The 20,329-nt window shown below is 43.1% G+C and overlaps 1 protein-coding gene across 6 annotated transcripts in view; it reads left to right on the forward strand.

Annotated features, from left to right (window-relative positions):
* Positions 1-20,329, forward strand: part of TANC1 (tetratricopeptide repeat, ankyrin repeat and coiled-coil containing 1) — a 217,418-nt gene that overhangs the window by 49,909 nt on the left and 147,180 nt on the right. For 5 of the 6 annotated variants that reach the window (XM_077829708.1, XM_077829710.1, XM_077829712.1 and 2 more), the window contains exon 2: positions 5,592-5,665. The exons of the other annotated variant lie outside the window; for it this stretch is intronic. In XM_077829708.1, coding sequence (XP_077685834.1) covers positions 5,605-5,665 — 61 coding nt within the window. In that variant the 5' untranslated portion in view covers positions 5,592-5,604. The remainder of the gene's footprint in view (positions 1-5,591; positions 5,666-20,329) is intronic. 6 annotated transcript variants of the gene reach the window in all.

Consider the following 20,329-nt stretch of genomic DNA (forward strand, 5'->3'; position numbering starts at 1 on the left):
TTACTGATCCTTCACTGACTGAGTGGCATGATGTCCTATGGCCTGCATTGGCACAACTGGATCACAGAAAACAATTAACAGGTGAGAGTTGCCACCAGAGGCACTACAGGTGAGAGTATATATGGGAGAAACTGTCTATATACCTTTGTATTATCTGTGTGTATGAAAATAATGGTAGAAAGGAGCTGCCAACCTATGGAAATTGACTAGATGAATTTTTAGTAATTTTTTAGTGTTTTAAAAGTTAAAACGAGGTTAACACCTGAGTTGCCTTTGAGGAATCTTCAACATAATGAAATTTTGAAATGACAGAGAGAACCCTAATAACCTATATTTATACAGTATTGCTTCTGAGAAGTGCTTTAAATATCCTTCTTTAAAGAAACAAAAGGAAGCATCTCTCAGCATATTTGTATTCTAATCTAAAATACCACACAGTGAATTATTCTTCATTAGTGTAGATTGCAACATTGTCTCCGACGATAGAGAGGAGAGAAATAGTTACAAAACTCTATATAACATTCAGTCCAAAAGATGGAATATGATGCATTTTGATGAAATTTTCTAAACTTCAATTATTCATGGGTATGAATTCAACAATTTTCAATTTATCCAACGTTCAAGGGATTATTAGTCTATTAGCACTAGATAACTAGATTGTCTATAGTATAAAACTCTATATTCTATATGGATGAGCTACATGATATCTTGTCTTTTAGAAAAGACTTGCCTTATAGCAGATGTTCGTTAGTTAGGAATTTGTGGAAGTATGTATAACCAGTTTAACCAGTTTGTGGTGCCAAGTTAAACACTCTTTCCAAATGCCATAATCTATATTGTTACACCATTATATAAACTTTTAAAATTTATAATTATCCAAAATATTTTTCTTATAATTTTTAGCATACTGCCTTTTATAGAAATCTTAGGATGACATACAAGACAACACATGAAAACTTTTATGAACGTTTTGGGTCTGGAGTCTTGGATTTGTGTGAAATCTAGGTAGGGATATATGCCAGGAGTACAAGGAAAGAATTAGAACTGTGTTTATGTAGTACTAAAACACACACTTATTCTGTAGAATTTGCATATGTTAGTAGCAGCATATGAGCAAAGTGTTTTTGTAACTCAAAAATGTGAATTTTATTCTGTTTCAGGAAGAGGAAAAGAGTTTAGAAGCAGAAATCCAAGTTTTGAAGCTGCTTCTGCCTAGTGTGAGCTGTCCGTGTAGCAGCCTGATATTTGTTGTTTTTATTGTTTACTTCTTCGTCTGCCCCTCCGCCCATTTATCCTAAGTCTGAGCCTACATCAGGTTTCCAGTAGATTTTTGTCTAACTTAACAAAAAAGTCCCCCTCTTCTAAATCTATCTACTATTAGGAATTTCTGCCTCCTGTTGTTTCCTAGCTTTAAAAACATTGCCCGGGAAACAAAATGAGTTCTATAACAATAAATTAGTTTAATAGATTGTATTTGTGCAGCGTTCTGTGGGTATTTGGTGTACAATTTCTTTTCCTAAACATATATAGTCATACGAAGTTTGAAATGCTAGACATCATGCATGTATCCATGTAGCAGAAATCGGCAAATTATTCAGCCTTTTAAAAGAAACTTCCATTTCCAAGTATTGTTGAATGTTTTTTTTTTTTTTCCCCTGCAAAGGAGTTGGTGTTCACATCTACGATAAGTGCTGGTGGTACTTGTGCTGAAGCATTTCAAAATTACTGCCGTAGGCATACACCTACTGGGAATTTAACCTACATCTTTGGTTTTACAAATAAATGGAGCTGTCTCAAGAGTGAAGTGTACAAGTAAAACTAGTCTCTAATGCAGGGCTGAAAAAATGTGCCAGATGTTTACTAATCAAAGGTCCATAGGCAATTCGTTGGAGGGGCATGAAGGGTCGAGTGGCCCCCCAGCAGCTGGCCCAGGCGGGGAGTGGATAGGGCAGGGTCAGAGCCTGAAGAGAAGGGGCGGAGCCAGGCCCTCTTCTAGGCACACTGCCTGGGACGCTGTCCGGTGCAGCGCAGTGGCTGACTGGAAGAGTGCCTGGCTGCGGCAGCAGCAGGCTGCCCCCTGCCCAGGCTCAGCTTCTGGGGACAGCGGCTGAGTGAGCTGGAGACCCCCCCCTTTTCCCCAGGCATGCTTGGAGTTGGCTCCTATGCCCAGAAGCTGAGCCTGGGTAAGGAGCGGGCTGCCACTGACACCCCTCCCCAGCCAGGCTCTCTCGCAGCCAACTGGTGGTGCGCACAGAGCATGTGGGAGTGGGGGCTACGACTCACTCAGTTGCTGTCTTAGAAGCCAAGCCTGCGTTACTTCCTACAGTCCCTGCCTCTCCAGAGTCACAGTGAAGTCCTGGCTAGTGGCTTCCACTGCACTGTTTCTCTGGAGAGGCAGGGATGAAGTCCTGGTTATTGGGCAGAATTGCATCCCTGCTGGAAGGGAGTCATATGTTTCCTTCCTCTCTCATGAGCTCTCTCTCCTGCAGTGGCTGTTGACTCTGAATTGAGGTCTGCTTCAGGGTGGTGTGGGGCTCCTGCTCGATTCCTGCAGGAACTACCATGGCAGGTCTGCTCCCTGGTGGGGGGTTTGTACAGAAAGCCCATCAATGATCTCCATGGTCATTTCCCACACTTACCAACAGTTTCTCTCCCTGGATTCTGCTATGTCTTCATCCCTGCTTTTGGCCTTTGGATAGTGGGTGTAGGATAAACGTGAAGGTCCCTTTGCCCCCAAATGGTTGCTGGAAGGGAAAAGGGGAACCTTATCACTGCTCATTGTGGTCTTTTCTTGGGTGGAGGCACACATGAGTCCCATACCTGTTGTTGCTCAGACCAAACTTTTGCTCATTTCCCTCTTGTGCTTCTCAGGAAAATTGTAAACAGAAATGGAGGCACTGGAGCAGGTTGTAGACTCAGAAGGACAACTTTAGACAGTTTATCTTCACAATCATTAGGGCTAGGTTCTAATCCTGACTCTTCCATGCTTTGTGACCTTCAGTAAATCATTCAGCCTCACTGAGCTTCAGTTACCTATGCCCGTTGTTGAAAGAGGGTATTGCTTGCCTGAATTCATAAAAATGCTCAAGGTTCTCAGATAACTTATACTTCAAGTGCTTTTTATCATTGTATTAAAGTATACTGTGTATGCTTATTATATATTACACACGAGAAACTATGTTAAAAGAACCCTGTTTGCAAAGTCAAGCACTCAAAAGTTAGGAAATGCCAGAACTGAGGCCTCACAGGCAACCTTAATTTGACCCGTTTGTGTATATGCATGAATAATAATAATATATTCTACATTTGTAAGTTCAACTTTCACAATAAAGAGATTGCACTACAGTACTTGTATTAGGTGAATTGAAAAATACTATTTCTTTTGTTTTTTACAGTGCAAATATTTGTAATACAAAATAAAGTGAACACTGTACACTTTGTATTCTGTGTTTGTAATGGAAATCAATATATTTGAAAATGTGGCAAACATCCAAAAATATTTATATAAATGGTATTCTATTATTGTTTAACAGCGCGATTAATTGCAATTAATTTGTTAAATCGCTTGACAGCCCTAATTAAAACATATTGGCTAACACACATCCTTTTTAAGTTCCCTTTTCTCTTCACAAGGCCTAAAATACACCCCCAGTTTACTGGTTTGTTGGCACTGGTCTCACAATCTGCTGAGTAACTCCTATGTTTAATGTCTGCACTTATAATGAATATCTTACTATGTGCATCTTGTGGTGGTGGTAATGTATTCTCTTCTGAGGAGAGAAAATACAAATGATCAAGTATATTAAATCTAATGTAGGTGTATTGTTATATATACCGTGAAGTAGGCTTTTTGTTGCAGTGGGTTTATAGTCCCAAATGTAAGTAGTTCTTTGACATATTCAGTGCAAAGGCATGGTTCTTCCTTTTTCCTCTGCAGCTACATACTTGATTGATGAGTGCTGTCTTTTCTTGAAGTTGCACCCATACCACATTTCCTGGGCACAAATCTGACATCAGGAATTATAACATTCAAAAACCAGTAGGAGAACACTTCAATCTCTTTGGTAACTCAATAACAGACCTAAAAAGGCAATTGTTCAACAAAAAAACTTCAAAAACAGACTCCAACGTGAAACTGCAGAACTGGAATTAATTTGCAAACTGGATACCATCAAATTAGGCCTGAATAAAGACTGGGAGTGGTTGGGTCATTACAAAACCTAAACCTAATTTCCCCCATACTAATTTCCCCCTACTGTCACTCACACCTTCTTGTCAACTGTTGGAAATGGGCCACTCTCATTACCATTACAAAAGTGATTTTTCCTCCGTTGGTATCCTACTGTTAATTCAATTATCTCGTTAGACTGACCTGCCACTTGGTAAGCCAACTCCCTTTCATGTGCTGTGTATTTATACCTGCTCCTGTATTTTCGACTCCATGCATCTGATGAAGTGGGTTCTAGCACACGAAAGCTTATGCCAAAATAAATTTGTTAGTCTCTAAGGTGCCACAAGGACTCCTCGTTGTTTTTGCTGATACAGACTAACATGGTTACCACTGAAACCTGTTAATAATTACTTTATTTTGTTGCTGCATGCTGTGTTCTTGTTTGATGCCTAAAAGAAGAGAAAAAACAAACCTGTAGAATTGTGTTTTTCTAATTAGATCAGTTAGCTAAAATGAGGTTGAGGACTCTCGGATATTTCAGGAAGTTTAATGGAAAAGTTAAGTTTAGGGACCATTCTTCTTAGAGTAATACCCTTGTGCTCTCTTTCATTCATTGTTTCATATTCATTTCCATGAAAAGTAGAACAGTTGTTTAGAAGTTTCTGCTCCAGATGTTTCTTCTCTTCCTGTAGTCTGTAACTTTCTGAAATTGCAGAAGTTGATGATACAGAAAATTAGTTTTTTTACATTGTGGAATGGGAAATAAGGAACAGAAACTGTAATTTTATTTTTAATGCAAAATTTCTTGATAGTAATGGTGGGATTGTGGGGCAAAACAGTGCAAAGATGGTTTTAAATAAATTGGCTTCTTAGTGGCATGAGTTGTGGTGGATTAAGTTAGTAAAAATATTTCTTCCATATAGAAGTTATATTGTACTTTCTCTTTATGTCAGCATTTGAAGGTGCCGATAAGTTTTACTGTCAACAGTGTTTTTTTGCCACCTTCACTCAACCTCAAGAAGGTATTGTTTTGTCTAAGTTTATTTTCCTCCTCCTTGATGAACTCTGGTCAGGAGCAGACATTCTTTTGCCAGAGTGTCTTACGGTAACTTATCCAGGTTTAGCCTCATAACCTTAATTATATGTGGAATGTGGAGAATGCTATATGTTGTTTTTGCTTTATAACAAGATAGTGAACCCCTATCACTTGCTTCAAGTATTAAAACATTCCTTGAAGCTTCAGTATTTGGTTTGACCAGTGTAACTTGGTTATAGAAAACTAATGTAAACCATCAACATGTTTCAAATGAATACTCTTTTGTTTAGTTTTATATTCCTCCTGTCTACTGCAGTTTTCTTTTTCTGTGAACTTTCATTATTAATGATGTATTTAAAGTTTTGTTTTTCTTTCTTCCTTCAGGAACAGTATTAAAATGTTAAAAGCGGTATTAAAAAAGAGCCGAGAAGGTGCAAAGGGGAGCAAAAAAGAATCAGGTATGAATATTTAAATATTGTTATACTGTAGATCTCATCATAACTCGTGAATTCAGCATTTAACATTTTTGTATATTGATATTTTAATATTTTCTTAAGGAAATTACAATTTTTTAAGTATATTTAAACAGAGTTTAATTATTTTACGAGTCAAGACATATTAATGATGAAAAAATTACTGAGATTCTTTGAGGTAAAAATTATTGATAAATACCTGTGCTTTAGACATTTGCTCTAAGTAACTAAATATTGTTTGAGATATTATGTCCCAATGTGTACTTGATATAGTACTGTCTGAAATCCATAAAGAAGTCTTTCTTTTATTTTTTGTAAATTGTAGCTGATGCCATAAACCCACTAATTCGCTAGTTGTCCATAGTTAAGGCTAGGATTTAGTCATGGGTATTTTTAGTAAAAGTCATGGACAGGTCATGGGCAATAAACAAAAATTCACGGCCCATGACCTGTCCATGACTTGTACTATAAATACCCCGACTAAATCTTAGCTGCGGGACAGGGTTTGTGTGGAGGGCTGGGGTGTGTGTGAGCTGCTCTGGGTGGGGGGATCCAGGGGCCAGCGGCACCAGCTGCTCAGGGCCACTGAGGCCAGCGGTTGCTCCTGGCATCCCCGAGGCCAGCTGCCCAGGTGGTCCCCGGGGCCAGCTGCCTGAGCAGTGGACAGTGCAGCTCGCCCCAGGGACACTTCAGGGCACTAGTGCAGCTGGCCCCAAGCGGCTGGCTGTGAAGCCGCTCCAACAGTAGCCAGTGTGGCTGTCCCCAGGGCAAGCTGCTTGGGCGGCCCTGGGGTCAGTCATACTGGCTACTGCCAAAGTCATGGAGGTTGAGGAAAGTCATGGAATCAATAGGGTTGCCAATTTTCTGATTGCAGAAAACCGAACACTCCTTCCTTAAGGCCCCGCCCCTTTCTCACTCCATCCCCCCTCCCTCCGTTGCTCATTAGCCCCCACCCTCCTCACTCGCTCATTTCCACTGGGCTGGGGCAGGGGATTGGGGTGCAGGAGGGGGTGAGGGCTCTGACGTTCGGCCAGGGATGAGGGGTTTGGGGTGCGCTAGGGGGCTCAGGGCAGGGGGTTGGGGTGTGAGGGGGAGGGCTCTGGCTGGGGGTGTGGGCTCTGGGGTGGGGCCGGGGATGAGGGGTTTGGGGTGTAGGAGGGGGCTCCGGGCTGGGGCCGAGGGGTTCAGAGCATGGGAGGGGGCTCTAGGCTGGGGCAGGAGCATGGGAGCAGGTGAGGGCTCTGGCTGGGGGTGCGTGCTCCGGGGTGGGGCCGAGGGGTTTGAGGTGTGGGGGTGGGGTGCAGGATGGGGCTCAGGGTGTGGGGTAGGCTATGGGTGGTGCTTACTTGAGGCAGCTCCTGGAAGGGGCAACATGTCCTCTGGCTCCTAGGTACAGGAGCAGCCAGGGAGGCTCCGCATGCTGCCCTCGCCAGCAGGCACTGGCCCCGCAGCTCCCGCTGGCCGTGGTTCCCAGCGAGTGGGAGCTGCAGAGTCAGCGCTCAGGGCGGGGACAGCATGTGGAGCCTCTCTGGCTGCCTCTGCGCCTAGGGGCTGCAGGGATGTGTTGGTGCTTCCCGTGAGCTGCGTGGAGCGAGAGCAGGCAGGGAGCCTGCCTTAGGCCCACTGCGCCGCTGACTGGACTTTTAATGGCCCGGTCAGTGGTGCTGACTGGAGCCACCAGAGTCCCTTTTTCACCAGGTGTCTAGCTGCTTGACTTCTGATTTGCAGAAGTGCTGGGCACTCATGAGTGCAACTGAAGTTTATAGGTTCAAATTGCTATATAATGCTAAGTATTCTGGAAAAATCACATCCTAGGTGTGTCAAATTGGGCACTCAAAATTACTGTATACTTTTGGACCTTAATTTTTCTGTGACTCACTGCACTATCAGTAAAATAAGAATATTATCCCTTCATCTCACAGGGATGTTTTGAAAATAATTTAATTAGTATTTGTGAAGCATTCAGATACTTCAGTGATGAGTGCCATAGAGAGCTCATAAGGAAATTAATAATTCTGTCAACAGAGTAGAATTCGAAGTAGCAGGTGTCCAGTAAATAAGGCATGCGGCCACACATCGAACAAGAATAAAACAAAATACTGAATAGTTACACCGCAAGAGAGCACCATCCATCCTGCACTGTCAATAAGGCAAGGGTCCTGTGGAAAAAAGTAGAATGTGATCATGTAATTGGACTGTATCATAATGCATATGTACAAGGGAACAAAATTAAAGTGGCATGGACAACCTTAATTCTAGTTTTTCCTAACTTTTGAGTGCTTGACTTTGCAACCTTTAATGTTCTATTCATATAGCTTTTTGTATGTATTTTCCTAGCTGCTTTATTTTTTTTTTAAAGAAGACTGGAAAAAACAAGAAATAACATCCTGTGGTATAATATGATATAGGTCATCAGAAGGGCTGGAACTTTTATCACTTGAGCTAACGGAGTAACTGATAGCAGTAGTAGATTGTTATCCTCTTTGGACCAGTACCAGAGGGAGATGGAACGTTATGCCAGTGGGTTTCAAAGACATTTGTTAGTCCCAGAGGAACTGTGAAACTTGGGGATCTTGGGTTCCATTCTAGACTCCGGAGGTGAATATGATCTGCTGGTACAGCTTTTCTGCCCATTTCCCCCTGAGCTTGACCCTTTCTGCTATGTCCCCTCCAACTTGTCCCAGTCTTGTCTCTCCCTTCCCCCACTTGCTTCTTGTCCCAGTCTTTTTTCTCTATTCCCCAAGCTTCTGATCCCAGTCTCCTTGCTTAGTAAGTCCTAATTTCACCTCTCCAGACTCCATGTCCCAAGCCTAGTCATCCCCAATCTCCCCTCCACCCCACTCCCAATCTCCTTGCCCATCTAGTTCCAGTTCTCTCCTTCTCTCCCTAATTTGTTTCTTTCTCCCTCCATGGTCTCCAATCGTGCTCCCACACCCAAGTTTCTCATCTCCATTGGTTCCCAGTCCCTGTGTCCCTTCCTGGACTTCTCATTCAGTCTGTGCCCTTGCTCCTTCAGTCTGTGCCCCTGGCTCCTTGTCCCACTCTGTTTTACCAGCCAGTCCCAGTTATCCCCCATACAGCCTGTCTCCTTGTCAGATCTGTCTCCCCTTCCTGGCTCACTGATTACTTGTCCCAGTCTTCTTTCCTGGCAACTCCCAGTGCGCTCTCTCCCCTCCCCCCCGCACCTGTTCTCATCTGTCCTGCTTCCTGCCCCCAGTTTAACTCACTGGCTCCTAGATGTAGTTTTCTTGCCATCCTCTAGTCCCAGTTTTGCTCCTCTCCCTTCTCGTCCTAATCTGCCCTAATCCTCCTGCTCAATGCTCTAGGTCCCATTTTTGTCCCCTTTACATTTGAATTAGATGGTTTCATCCTCCGTGCTGCCTGTGTGCCAACATGGAGTTCATAGAGCATAGGAGAGACAAGCTCCCTGCTCTCAGTTCAGTGCCCAAACTCATCCCCACAACCCAAAAAGCCATTACAGGGAAAAAGAAATGGAGTACTTGTGGCACCTTAGAGACTAACCAATTTATTTGAGCATAAGCTTTCGTGAGCTACAGCTCACTTCATCGGATGCATACTGTAGAAAGTTTAGATCTGTAGCTCACGAAAGCTTATGCTCAAATAAATTGGTTAGTCTCTAAGGTGCCACAAGTACTCCTTTTCTTTTTGTGAATACAGACTAACACGGCTGTTACTCTGAAACCTGTCATTACAGGGAAAATATGACTTAGCTACTGATCTGGAGGAAGCATGTTGAGTCTCTCTGTGGGGATGGCACATGCACAGTCTGGTCACATGTAGGAGCTCTGAGGGGAGCATGCTTAGTGAGGATGGAAGCTTCAGAGGTTATAGCTGTTAAACTCTAGTAAGGCTCTAAACTCTATTGAGTCTCTACTTTGGCTTAAAACTTGCCCAAATTTGGGCACATTTTCCTTGGGATAGTAACAGGCACATTCCTGACAAAAAGGCTACCGCTGCCAAATTTCAGTGCCTGTGCTCCAAAACACAGGGGATCTAGAGTTTGCCATGGAAATGGTCACCAGAATTTTTTGAATGTTTGAAAAACAGTGTATTTTGTTCTTGCCTCTTTCTCAAGAGGTTCTCTTTTTGAACCATTTTGGCTGAAATTTTCCAAACAGCAAAAAAACCCAACAAAATCCCCCACTCCCCCCTCAACAAAAAAAACCCAGCCTGAGTCAGGCACTTGGCATGGATGATAATTTCACCCAAAGTGGTTAAAATTAAGCAAAATTAAAAGCAAACGAAACAGGGTCTTATAATGGGAAGAGTCAGGCCACCTGTATAAGCAGTGCTGCCAGCCCCCGTATAGGCCAGTGCAACATTTACAGTCTTTAATCTAATTAGTGAGCTTTTTTTAGACACATACTTTGCCTATTATGACATACATTTCATTCTCATGGGTGGATGTCATGATGCATTTTAAATTATGCAACTCAGTTTTGTAGTAAAATGTTGAGGTTCTTAGTACTTTCACCATCTGCTTAGCATTTTTATGATAAACAGGAGATATCAGTGAGGTTTTTATCAGCTCATCCTACTTGCTCCATCTTTCCTCTTAGGTTTAATTTTTAACCTGATACAAGCAGTAAGTCTTCCATCTGTAGCCATTCTGTACATTCTGGATCTGTAGCCATTCATTCTTGTGGGCAACACTTCTAAAGTGGGTATTTGTTTGTGCAGCCATAGTGATTGCACCAGCTGCACCCAGCAACAGTTCAACACAGTAGGTGAGTAATGTGAAACTGTAGGATAAGTTAGTTAGGCAGAATATAATTACATATATTGTGATTTGTTCAGAACACTCCAATTAATGCCATTGGTCTTGAGAATGGTTTTACATCATCTCTTCAAAGAAGTAGTCATTAAATCACAAACTCCGCTCCTTCAACTCCCCAGTGTCATACTGGGGCATTGCTTAAATAGGTAACAATCTTCCTTTTGATTACTATTATTCTATTTCTTATTAGGGGGGCTGTGGCAATTGATACGCTTAAAGTTTAGAACTTCTGCATTTGCATAATATGGTGGTTCAGACTCAACCTGGTGAATTTTTTTTAATCCTTGTGATTTATACAGTTTTCTGTTAGATACCATAAGTGATATAAGCCTATACTTATTGTATTCCTTATATCCACTCATCCAGTTGAGTTGGCTTCTCTTTTACAAGGTCAAGCAGACTGAAGCAACTCGTAGAATATTCAAAATTTCATGTAACAGCAAATACGGTCTCATTCTATTTAATTGTGAGACCTCTGTTTTGTACTGCTTATATTCTTGTATGTATTCCTCATTTAAAGTAATATCTAATTAGTAGTAGAGGAGCATATTTTTCCTCTACCTATCTAAGCCATTTCATGCATTTTTTGACTTAAGTGTGAAAGGAAACAGGCCAACTATATCATTTTAAGTAGGGCTGGATTAATCCTGCCATTAAAAAAATTAATCGTGATTGTTCATGTTTAATCGCACTGTTAAACAATAATAGAATACCATTTATTTAAATATTTTTTGGATATTTTCTACATTTTCAAATATATTGATTTCAATTACAACACAGAATTCAGAGTGTACAGTGCTCACTTTATATTATTTTTTATTTCAAATATTTGCACTGTAAAAAACAAAAGAAATAGTATTTTTCAATTCACCTAATATCAATACTGTAGTGCAATATGTTTATCATGAAAGGTGAATTTACAAATGTGGAATTATGTACAAAAAAATAACTGCACTCTAAAACAAAACAATGTAAACCTTTAGCGCCTACAAGTCCACTCATTCCTACTTCTTGTTCAGCCATTCGCTCAAAAAAGTTTGTTTATATTTGCAGGAGATAATACTGCCCATTTCTTGTTTACAGTGTCACCTGAAAGTAAGAACAGGTGTTCTCATGGCACTGTTGTAGCCGGCTTCACAAGACATTTATGTGCCAGATGCACTAAAGATTCATATGTCCCTTCATGCTTCAGCCACCATTCCAGAGGACGTGCGTCCATGCCGATAACAGGTTCTGCTTGATAACGATCCAAAGTGATGCAGACTGACGCACCTTCATTTTCATTATCTGAGTCAGATGCCACCAGCAGAAAGTTGATTTTCTTTTTTTGATGGTTTGGTTCTGAAGTTTCTGCATTGGAATGTTGCTCTTTTAGCTCCTCTGAAAGCATGTTCCACACCTCCTCCCTCTCAGATTTTGGAAGGCACTTCAGATTCTTAAACCTTGGGTCGAGTGCTGTAGCTATTTTTAGAAATCTCACATTGGTACCTTCTTTGTGTTTTGTGAAATCTGCAGTGAAAGTGTTCTTAAAACGAACAACATGTGCTGGGTCATCACTCAAGACTGCTATAACCTGAAATATATGGCAGAATGCGGGTAAAACAGAGCAGGAGACATACAATTCTCCCCAGAAATTTAATTAAATAAATTTTTTTTTAATGAGCATCATCAGCATGGAAGTATGTCCTGTGGAATGGTGGTCGAAGCATGAAGGAGCATACAAATGTTTAGCATATCTGGCACATAAATATGTTGCAATGCTGGCTACAAAAGTGCCATGTGAATGCCTGTTCTTACTTTCAGGTGACATTGTAAATAATAAAAACAGCGAGGAGTCCTTGTGGCACCTTAGAGACTAACATATTTATTTGTGCATAAGCTTTCGTGGGCTAGAACCCACTTCATCGAATGCATGGAGTGAAAATACAGGAGCAGGTATAAATACATGAAACGAGTTGCAAACGGGGGGTTGCAAATTTAAGTGGGCAGCATTATTTCCTGTAAATGTAAACAAAGTTGTTTTTCTGAGTGATTGCCTGAACAAGAAGTAGGACTGGGTAGACTTGTAGGCCCGAAAGGTTTACATTGTTTTGTTTTTGAGTGCAGTTATGTAACACACAAAAATCTACATTTTTGTACACACAAATCTACACTTTCATGATAAAGAGATTGCTCTCCAGTACTTGTATGAGGTGAATTGAAAAATACTATCTTTTATCATTTTTACAGTGCAAATATTTCTAATAAAAATAATAAAATAAAGTGAGCACTATACACTTTGTATTCTGTGGTGTAATAGAAATCAATATATTTGAAAACATGGAAAAACATCCAAAATATTTAATAAATTTCAGTTGGTATTCTATTGTTTAACAGTATGATTAAAAGTTCGATTAATTTTTTTAATCTCGATTAATTTTTTGAGTTAATCGCTGGAGTTAACTGTGATTAATCGACAGCCCTTCATTTAAGTATTCTCAACTTCTGAATTTGTCAACCTTATGAATCACTCCCCCATCCCCACCCCACACACACACACCTATGTATGCATACACACTACCCTCTTTTTTATTTAGTAAATTATGTAAACCTCCACCTCTTCAATTTGGAGTTTTTAGAATAATGAAGTTGTGTTGCCAGTCACCTTCATAGGTGATTTCAAAAACTGATTTAAGAACCAAGCTGTGTCTCTTGGCATCAAAAGAGACTACTTAAAAAAAAATCACCTTGTGCAAAAATCCATCCATCTGGTGGGCAATATATTCTCTGGGAACTAAAGAAAATTCTTGTGATCATTGTTAAAATCATATGAAATCCACATTTCCCAATGTGGTCTCTTTCTAAGTGACATAATGGTGAGAGCCATTCTGGAATAGAAGAAAAAATTGACAGCTGGATCAAAGATATCAAGAAATGATCCCAATGCAAGACCAAAGACATCTGGTTAACTTTGTGTGTGGTGGTGTTGCTGCTAACTTGAAGTCAACAGCTGGCTTTGTTTAAATATAGTGGCTTATAGATTCCTGTGGTAAGGCCCTGATTGGTGGATTTTCCATCTGCCCTTAAGCCAATTTCCATCTCAATATTTTAAAGAAAAATTAAGCGGTTTGAAATGGAGACTAGACCAGGCTCTGATAAAGGCTGAAGCTTGAGACGCATTTCTCCTTTAAGTGGGTTAGAAAAAAATATTTTGCTACCTTACCCCATCTGTCTGGACTGGTGTATGCAGAATGCAGATTTCATCTCTTTACAAACACAGTGCTACTTCTCTCATGAAAATTGGTCTTACGAGAAATCAAAGAGCTCTATTTTTATCAGTCCAGTGTTATAGGAGTCATCAGTTGGGCAGAGTCTGCTGATTAAAGTCTAGACCAGGGGTCGGCAACCTTTCAGAAGTGGTGTGCCGAGTCTTCATTTATTCACTCTAATCTAAGGTTTCGCGTGCCAGTAATACCTTCTAAAAACGGTAAAATGTATCTTTCTGTAAGTCCATAATATTTAACTAAACTATTGTTGTATGTAAAGTAAATAAGGTTTTTAAAATGTTTAAGAAGCTTCATTTAAAATTAAATTAAAATGCAGATCTTATCAGTTTAGTGTGATCCTTGCCCTTGCTTTTCCTTGCTGAGTTTTCCAATGTCTGGCACGTATTTGGATACTTTAAGCTGCACACAGGCTTCTGAGTGATCAGTTGTTAACCGGCTCTGAGAGGGACAGAGAACAGATTTCATGTGTGAAAATACTCGTTCACACAAGTATGTGGATCCAAATGCTGAAAGCATTGCAAACGCAATTTTCTTCAAACAGTTAAATTTCACTGGCAGGGATGTCCAGCAGGTCAGAATAGAGGCCCCATGATCTCTCTCGGTGGCTTCAAGTGCACTCTGTAGATCTCCAAACTTTGATGCCCACAATAATCCGGGGGCCGGGACCGGCGAATGGAACCTCAGCTGGCAGGGGGCTGGCAGCCGGTACCCCAGGCCAGCTGCGGAGCCCCTGGGACTGGTGGCCAGGAATCGGGCAGTGTGAGTGCCACTGAAAATCAGCGTGCGTGCCGCAGGTTGCCTACCCCTGGTCTAGACCTTTTTCCTCTGATCCTATTTTTTTTTAGAGAAGGGAGGATTCTTCTTCGAGTGATTGTTCACTTCTATTCCAATTAGGTGTGCTCACACTATGTGCATGGACGTCAGAAACTTTTTCCCTTAGCAGCTTCCGTCGGGATGGCAGGGGAGCCCCCTACAGTAGCGCCCTTATGGCAGTGTATATAGTACCCTGCTGGCCCAACCCCTCTTCAGTTCCTTCTTACTGTCCGTGGAGGTGTTGGAACGTTCTCTCTCTCTCGCTTGCGAGTGATCCCATTGCCTTTCAGTCTTCTAGTTAGAGTTGTTCTTAGATAGTTATCAGTTAGTTAAATACCATTGTATTCAGGTGTCTGGAAGCTAGTTCCAGCACCAGCCTTGGACTGCGGGGCATGCTGCAAGTACAGGCTTTCAAAGCTTGCACCAAGTGCCGCGAGTCTATGCCTAACAGCGACCCCCATGACTCCTGTCTCCGGTGTCTGGGAGAGGCTCATCAGGCAGAGCGCTGCAAAAACTGCAAGGCCTTCAAGCCGTGCACTAAGAAAGAAAGACTTTCACCTTAAGCAGCAGGGCACTATCTCCAGAGCCTCTAGGTCCGGGCACTCCATGCAACGCCATTCCAGGTTGCCAGACAGACACGGATCAATGACAAGGGAGGCATCTCTCTCCAGGCCGCCCCTGGACCCCCAAGAGCAACTGGTGATGCCAGGCCCAATGCCCAACGCGGTGCCAAGCACTGTGACACCTCAAAGAATTCAAATAGATGGGTGAGACATGATTTCCCTTTACAAAAATCATGTTGACTCTTCCCCAACAAATCATGCGTGTCTGACAATTCGTTCTTTACTATTGTTTCAACCAATTTCCCCGGTACTGAAACCAGGCTCACTGGCCTGTAATTGCCAGGATCACCTCTGGAGCCCTTTTTTAAAATTGGCGTCACATTAGCTGTCTTACAAGTCATTTGATACGGAAGCAGGATATAGTGTACTTAGAAGTGGATATAGTGTACTTAGATTTTCAGAATGCCTTTGACAAGGTCCCTCACCAAAGGCTCTTAAGCAAAGTAAACTGTCATGGGATAAGAGGGAAGGTCCTCTCCTGGATCTGTAATTGTTTAAAAGATAGGAAACAAAGGATAGGAATAAATGGTCAGTTTTCAGATTGGAGAGCAGTAAATAGTGGTGTCCCCCAAAGGTCTACTGGGACCAGTGCTATTCAACATATTTATAAATTGATCTGGAAAAAGGGGTAAACAGTGAGGTGGCAAAATTTGCAGATGATACAAAACTACTCAAGATAGTTAAGTCCAAAGTAGACTGTGAAGAGCTAAAAAAGGATCTCATAAAACTGGGTGACTGGGCAACAAAATGGCAGATGAAATTCAGTGTTGATAAATGTAAAGTAATGCACATTGGAAAACATAATCCCAACTATAGATATAAAATGGTGGGGGTCTAAATTAGCTGTTACCACTCAAGAAAGAGATCTGGAGTCATTGTGGATAGTTCTTTGAAAACATCCACTCGGTGTGCAGCGTCAGTCAAAAAAGCTAACAGAATGTTGGGAATAATTAAGAAAGGGACAGATAATAAGACACAAAATGACATATTGCCTCTTTATAAATCCAAGACGTGCCCACATCTTGAATACTGCATGCAGATGTGGTTGCCCCATCTCAAAAAAGATATATTGGAATTGGAAAAGGTTCAGAAAAGGGCAACAAAAATGATTCGGGGTATGGAACAGCTTCCGTATGAAGAGAGAGTAATAAGATTGGGACTTTTCAGATTGGAAAAGAGATGATTAAGGGGGGGATATTATTGAGGTCTATAAAATCATGATTGGTGTGGAGAAAGTAAATAAGGAAATGTTATTTACTCCTCCTTCTCATAACACAAGAACTAGGGGTCACCACATGAAATCAGTAGGCAGCAGTTTTAAAACAAACAAAGGGAAGTATTTCTTCACACAATGCACAGTCAACCTGTGGAACTCTGTTCCAGAGGATGTTGTGAAGCCAAGACTATAACAGGATTCAAAAAGGAATTAGATAAATTCATAGAGAATAGGTCCATCAATGGCTATTCGCCAGGGTGGGCAAGGATGGTGTCCCTAGCCTCTGTTTGCTGGAAGCTGAGAATGGGCGACAGGGGATGGATCACTTGATGATTTACCTGTTCTGCTCATTCCCTCTGGGGCACGTGGCATTGGCCACTGTCAGAAGAGGAGGATACTGGGCTAGATGGCCCTTTGGTCTGACCCACTATGGCAGTTCTTATGTTCTTAAAATGAATAGGTTTTTTTTTTTTTTTTTTTAAGTTACAAACAAACAGAAAAGACTGTAGGAACTCTGAGAATAGACATTGATTTGAGACAGTCTGATGTAGGAATTTCCATCTTTCTGTATCCTGTTCATTCTCAAATGTTGGTGGTTAGATAGCTAAATTTACCTTTGTGTTACTCTATGCCAGAGTTTTTCAAATGTTCATGGGCATGTAGATTTGATTCACTTGTTATGAAACTCAACTAAATTTTCAAGTATTTGGAGCTTCAAAAACCAAGTGGGGGCAGAGGAGATGAGGGAAAGAAACATGGTTTTAAAGGATTTAAAATGCAGCTCTGCTCTGGTGTTTGGGCCTGGTCTAACTGAAAAATTATATTGGCATAGCTACACTGATCAGGGGTATGAAACTCTTTCTTCCCCCCGACCAGTGTAGCTATGCTCACATAATACCCTCTGTAGCGGCAGTTACTTTGACAGAAGAGGGTTTCTTCTTTGAGTGATTCCTCATTTTGATTCCAAGTAGGAGCTCCCTGGCTGCCCCTACATTTAGGAGCCGGAGGGGGAACATGCTGCCGTTTCCGGGAGCTGTGCAGAGCAGGGCAAGCCCCCAACCCTGCTTCCTGGCAGGAGCTTAAGGGTCGGATTAAAAGGTCTGATAGGCTGAACGCGGCCTGGGAGCTGTAGTTTGCCCACCCCTGACCTACACCTTCACTCTACGCCAGACACCTTTTGAGGTGGCTAGTGACCTCGTAGTGATGACAGTGTAGTCCCTGGCACGGGTGCCACAAAGAGGCTCTGTGCCCTCTAGGGGCAAGCTGACGCTGTTGAGGCACTATTCACCCTCACCTCGGCACTGCTCCCCAGCGCCATCTCGCTCCATACCTCCTTGGTCACTGAGGTCAGCGTCCTCGTTGGACTCAGAGGCGGAGTTGTATGCCTTTAGGCAATGCTGGCACCGCTCTAGACAAGAGGAAGGGCAGCCGCTACCCGTGATGCCCTGGCCTCTGCAGTGGCAGGTGCCAGCTCAGTGGCCCTTCTGGACTCTGTGGGCCTACCACCAAGCCCAAGGGCTGGGGTCCAGATTCTTGTTGGTGGCTTTGGAGGCACAGGCCCCTCCATCGTCAACATCGGTTGCCTGGGAACCTTTGCGAGGGCAGGAGATGGGCACGTAGGCTGGCACCGAGACCGCTGCGGGGCTTGGGGCCGATATCAAAATGGGCACAGGCCCAGAAACCAGTACCCTCCCAGCACTGCACAAGGCATTTTGATGCAAGGGGATCCCCACAAACCAGAGAGTCAGGAAGACCCAGTGCTCCCGCGGGCATCTTCATTCTCTCCGAATGATGCGGTGGTGGACATTTCGACCACACTACCTGCCATGGACAACTGGGCACCCCAAGACTTGCTCAGGAGGGTGGCTCAAAATTTGAGCATGCAGGCAGAGGAGGTGTCAGAGGAGACTGACCCTATGGTTGACATTCTGGTCCCTGAAGGTCCCTCGAGGGTGGCTTTGCCCCTCATTAAGACTATCCATAACACCACTAAGGCATTGTGGAAAACACCCACCTCTCTTCCCCCCATGGCGGAAGAGGTGGAGAGGAAATATTTTGTGCCCTCCAATGCGTATGAGTACCTGTTCACTCATCCTCAGCCAGGCACTCTGGTGGTGGAAGCTGCAAACCAGAAGGAAAGGCAGGGACAACAGGGGTCAACTCCTAAGTCCAAGGAGGCTATCTCTTTGGTAGGAAGGTTTATTTTACGAGGGAACTCACGCTTTGCATTGCCAACTAGCAGGCAGTCCTTAGCCGCTATAGCTTTAATTCCTGGAACATGCTGTCCAAGTTTCAGGAGCTGGTTCTGGGGGACTCCCATTCAGAGTTTGCTGCTGACCTGGAGGAAGGCAAGGTCATTGTGAGGACCTCCTTACAGGCCTCCCTAGATTCGGTGGACTCAGCAGCCTGTATGATGACAAGTGCGGTAGCCATGAGACGTAGCTCAGGGCTTCAAGTGTTGGGACTCGCACACAAAGTCCAACAGACAATCCAGGAGTTGCCTCTTGACTGTTTGGGGTTCTTCTCAGAGCAAACAGACACTAGGCTCCACAGCCTGAAAGACTCATGGGCAATTCTTAAGTCCCTGGGGCTTAATACGCCAGGCCTCCAACGAAAGCAATTTAAGCTGCAACCCACCCCTCGCCTCAGCTTCTCCTATGCAGGACTACAACAGGAAGTGAGGCAGGAGTAATAGATGGAGGCCCTCTCAGTCCTCCTGTAACCAGGGCCAAAGCTCAGGGAAGCAGCCCTCAGCCTCCAAGCCAAACTTTTGAAAGTGCACCTGGGGGTGATGCACTAATTCAGATCCCGGATCCTTTCTCTCTCTTTGTGAGTGGTCTATCCATTTCTACCATGTCTGGGCACAAATCACCTGAGACCAATGGGTCTTGAGCACGGTGGAATTGGGATAGTCTCTCCAATTCTGTTCCCTCCCGTCTTCTCACTCACCTTCCCCGTCCCTCTGCAGGGATGCTTCTCACAAACAACTCCTAATGTAGGAGGTGCAAACACTCCTACAACTCGGGGCTGTAGAGGAGGTCCCTCTGGAGTTCAAGGGCAGTGGTTCTACTCCTGGTATTTCCTAATCCCAAAGGGCTCATGCGTATTTTAGACCTTGGAAACCTAAACAGATTCATGAAGAAGTTAAACTTCTGCATGGTCTCCCTGGCTTCCATAATTCCCTCCCTGTATCTGGGGGACTGTACGCCACCCTTGCCTTGAAAAACTTTCACGTGTCCCTAATCCCGTCCCACAGATGGTTCCTCTGCTTCATAGTCAACAACACGCACTATCAGTTCATGGTCCTCCCCTTCGCCCCCTAGGGTGTTCACCAAGTGCATGGCAGTCGTTGCCGCCTTCCTGAGGAGACAAGGGGTTCAGGTTTATTCATTCTCGATGATTGGCTGGCCAGAGGTTGGTCCAGACTTCAGGTAGAAGCAGATGTGAAACTAATACAGTCGACCTTCCAGAACTTAGGTCTGCTCATAAATGCGCAGAAATCCACCTTCTTCCCAGTTGAGAGGATAGAATTTATGTGGGCAATTCTAGACTCGGTACAGGCCAGAGCTCTCCCAGCAGCATGTGTCCAAGCAATAAAGAGGTTTATAGAAAGCCTCAAGAATCACCCTGTCACCACGGTGACAAATTGCTTACAGCTCCTGAGCCACATGGCATTTTGCACCTATGTGATTCAGCATACTAGACTTCAGCTCAGACCTCTCCAAGCATGGCTGGCATCTGTATATTTACCAAACCAACATCATCTAGTCTCAGTCATTACAGTTTCTCCATTGGTGATTACTTCCCTCGAATAGTGGCTAGTCCCGCTAGTGGGGTGTGCTGGAGTCGCTTTCTCAAGATCCCAACCCTCAGTGTTCCTCATCACAGGCGGATCAGCAATGGTATGGGGAACTTACTTGGACTCATTCAGGA

The sequence above is a fragment of the Eretmochelys imbricata genome, chromosome 11 (assembly GCF_965152235.1).
Source record: "Eretmochelys imbricata isolate rEreImb1 chromosome 11, rEreImb1.hap1, whole genome shotgun sequence".
In the NCBI taxonomy this organism is placed as follows: Eukaryota; Metazoa; Chordata; order Testudines; family Cheloniidae; genus Eretmochelys; species Eretmochelys imbricata.